The 3,687-nt window shown below is 46.1% G+C and overlaps 1 protein-coding gene across 1 annotated transcript; it reads left to right on the top strand.

Annotated features, from left to right (window-relative positions):
* The first annotated feature begins 1,485 nt into the window (after positions 1–1,485).
* Positions 1,486–2,742, top strand: LOC119367359 (probable serine/threonine-protein kinase PBL8). The gene is made up of 2 exons (XM_037632891.1): positions 1,486–1,608; positions 2,178–2,742. The coding sequence occupies exon 2, from the start codon at positions 2,292–2,294 to the stop codon at positions 2,643–2,645; it is 354 nt and encodes a 117-aa protein (XP_037488788.1). The 5' UTR covers positions 1,486–1,608; positions 2,178–2,291; the 3' UTR covers positions 2,646–2,742.
* Positions 2,743–3,687: the final 945 nt, after the last annotated feature.

The raw sequence follows: 3,687 nt of genomic DNA, 5'->3' as shown, positions 1-3,687 counted from the left end.
GCTTGGACGACTACTTCTTCAAGCGTACGTACGCACACAAGGAGCCCTCCTAGCGTTGACTCTATCCCCAATTCCCCATATGTGCAAATCAGAAAATGACATCGAAATGAATTCATTTCATGTGATGCAAATTTCAGCTTTTTATCGTCCCGTGCTGCCATGGTCAACCAGACTAAGCATCGTCTTAGCTACGGCGAAAGGGCTGGTGTCCCTCCACGGCACGGAGAAGCCATTGATCTGCGGCGAATTCAATGCCTCCGACATCCTACTGGACTCGGTAGGAGACCATTCTGCATCTCTCGCCCTTGTTAAATGTTAACTACGCAACTTGGGAGGACACAACCGGCTAATAGTTTATGCTCCTTCTCCAGGATAACAATGCCAAGATCTCGCTCTCGGGCCTGAGGCTTGACACGAGAGCGAGCGACGGCTCGGTCACCACCACGCGCTCGCGCCTAGGAACACCGCGCGGCAGCGCATCAGAGTACGTCATGTCCGGCAGTCTCACCCCGAAATGCGACGTGTACAGCTTCGGGGTGTTGTTGTTGGAGATTCTGATCACAGGGATGAAGTGGGTAGACATGAAAAGACCCGTCAAGGAGGAGCGGGACCTGCTGGAGTACGCGCGGCCGAATCTCGAAGACCCGGTTAAACTGGCAGGGATCATGGATAAAGCATTGAAGGGCATCTACCCAGTGGCAGCCGCACACAAGGCTGCCCTGGTCACATACAAGTGTCTCCATGTCAAACCCGAGGACAGGCCAGACATGTCGGACGTCGTGAAGGTGCTCGATCTGCTTACCGACGCCGCCATCAAGGAGGATCAGTTGCCGGTGCCGGCGCCTGTGTCGCCCAACTCCAACCTGCACAGGTTCACCTCAAGAAACAAAATCGGCAGCGGCAGTTTGGGGACGGTGTACGGGGGATCCCTCGAGGACGGCATCCGGCCGGGATCCCGGCGCAGCCAGTCGCCGTCAAGAGAGTGCGTGCTGACGACTACCACTCCGAGGAACATCTGGTATGTAGGTAGATCGATGTACGTGTTCTGTTAGTGAATAGTATCTCTAATCAACTTCCTTCTCTGTGATTAGAAAGATTCGATATTCCTGGGGGAGCTGCAGCCGCGGCAGCCGAGCCTGGTGAAGATGATCGGCTACTGCTACGAGGGGCTGCACAGGCTTCTCGTCTACGAGCTAATGGGCCATGGCAGCTTGGCAAACTACCTCTCCAGTGGTAAGTCAGTACGCACGAAACCTCCCAATTAACGCCTTGACTTTAATTAACCCACATTTGCAAAACTACGTACTACTCCTTTTGAAAGTGATCTGTGATGTGTGCAGAGCATGATTCATGATTAATGATTTCTGCAAGAATTGAAATGGATCAAGTTAATTTTCCAGTGATTTGTACCTGCAAAACAATTTCATGTGATATCTATTGGCAAAATAATATCATGTATCATATGTTTTAGATATTTGTGTTGTGTTGTCATGGTCAACACGGTTAAGCATTGCTCTAGCTACCGCGAAAGGGTTGTTGTCCCTCCATGGTGAAGAGAAGCCACTGATCTCCGTCAAATTTAACGCCTCCAACATCTTACTAGACTCGGTGATCATTCTTCCTCTTTTTTTAGTGATTGTTTATTTAGTCCATATGCATGGAATTTTGAGAGGATAACAATTTTTTGATGAAATAAACTTTGCACCCTAATTTCATTGAAATAAAATTGATAGTACAACACAATAAACATGTTTTGTTTGGTTGACCGTGCCCACTAGGCAACGATTGGAAAGAAAGAAACAACCACCTAACACGAGAGGAGCGGGCAACAATTTTTCAATAAAGGGCGCTTTTTATTAACTCAAATGTAACATCAAGCAGATACAAAGCATGATTAGCAATACCCGGTCTCTACATAACTAAGATGCACACAGTCAAAACTATACTTAACCATAAAGAAGTGGTTCTAGGGATAGGTTTCTTAATTTACTTTTGCAATCACGATTCTTTTCCATTTGACAAGAACTTCGTATTTTCGTTTATGCACTGAAAGAGTCACGGACATTGTAATTAAGCATTTTATCAGCAGGGCCACTAGAAAGACCATCGATTGCCACTATTACCTGGCTAGACCCAACATACACTTGCTAATGATTTTTACTCTGTGTACACTTCAGTATAACAATGTCAAGCTATCAGACCTGTGGTTCGCCAGAAAATACGGGAAAGGTGACGATCCTAACGTGTACACACTCATAACAAGTGGGTACGGCTCTGCGCCGGAGTACGTCATGTCCGGGGACTTCACCAAGAAGAGCGACGTGTACTGCTTCGGAGTGGTGTTACTGGAGATCCTAACCGGGCAGAGGTTGTCCTGGTTGGCCTGTGCTTCAGAACAGAACCTGCGGAACCTACGACCACGTCTGAGAGACCCGCTCAAGCTAGGGAGGGTCATCGACCCGGTGTTGAAAGACATTTACCCGGTGACAACGGCACATGATGCTTGCATGGTCGCATATAGGTGCCTTCACGCAAGCCCCGGGAAACGTCCAAGCATGTTGGCTGTTGTGGAGGCGCTTGATTTGCTTGTTCGTGTCACCATCGTGGACGAGGTCGAAGTTAGTCAGACAAGCACAAGGCCGTGATCGTGAGCTAAGCTTTGTCATCGTTTCCATGTTAAATATGTTAATCTGATCTCTATTTTCTTGTAAATTATGTAGACGATCATTGTCCTTATGTTTATACTCATGTACTATGTCGTGTTTGCATGTTTAATTCACTATGTTGTTTCTCTCTTATGGATACATAAAAAAAGACATCCAAAAAGGTATATTATATCTGGTATTTGGCAAGGAAAATAATAGGCAGTACAACTGAAACACAACTGGACAGTAAAAAAAAATACTTTTCCCAGCATACTATTCCCTTCGTCTCAAAATAAGTGCCACCGATTTATTACAAAATTATACTAAATCAACGACACTTATTTTGGGACGAAGGGGGTATTGTTCTTCGTCCTTTGATTGTACGCCACTCCGTAGAAATTAAAATTGCATTGAACCAACAGTAAAAGAAAGAGATATCTGCAAACGTCTTCGTCATACCATGCTTTAAAGACCACAATAACCACTTGTCCGTTGAAATGAAGTCGTTGAAGAAACATCAGTTGGAGCATCATCCCATGCAAAACAGGTTTGCAATCCGTCAACATTGTTTTAGAGGGTTGGATAAATCAGACCATGCCGGAGAACAATACAAATAAGATGTCAGTCACACTAATGGCTGGCTAATTGCTTTGCTTGAATGACACACCATAAGGCAAGCTCTGAAGAGAGCCAACATATCCGGGGATACAAACTCTCATAGGCCCCTTCACGCCGAAACGGACATCGTCAAGATAGGAAGAGACTGAAGAGACCTTATTCCAACACATCATTGTCGCCTCTGCCGCGTCGTCGATGTCAATGGGAAAACAAAACCTAAGGGCATAAAACGGAATGGGCGGATGAGTCCCCACTCTTCTTGCCGCCATTGAGGCCATCGAACAGGAATCCGATGCAACGGCGGGGGGGGGGGGGGGTTGTAGACCCCCCTTGCACAAAAATCAAGTCATGTTTAAACCTTTTTAAACTAAAATATCTGAATGCTACATGAAGAACATAAGCTAGATGACGGACGTAGAGATCA

The sequence above is a fragment of the Triticum dicoccoides genome, chromosome 2B, assembly GCF_002162155.2.
Source record: "Triticum dicoccoides isolate Atlit2015 ecotype Zavitan chromosome 2B, WEW_v2.0, whole genome shotgun sequence".
Taxonomy (NCBI): Eukaryota; Viridiplantae; Streptophyta; class Magnoliopsida; order Poales; family Poaceae; genus Triticum; species Triticum dicoccoides.
This window is presented reverse-complemented; position numbering and strand designations above follow the sequence as displayed.

What these genes read in the sequence shown, in the direction of transcription:
- LOC119367359 (XM_037632891.1), top strand. Translation starts at nt 2,292, where the DNA reads ATGTCCGGGGACTTCACCAAGAAGAGCGACGTGTACTGCTTCGGAGTG.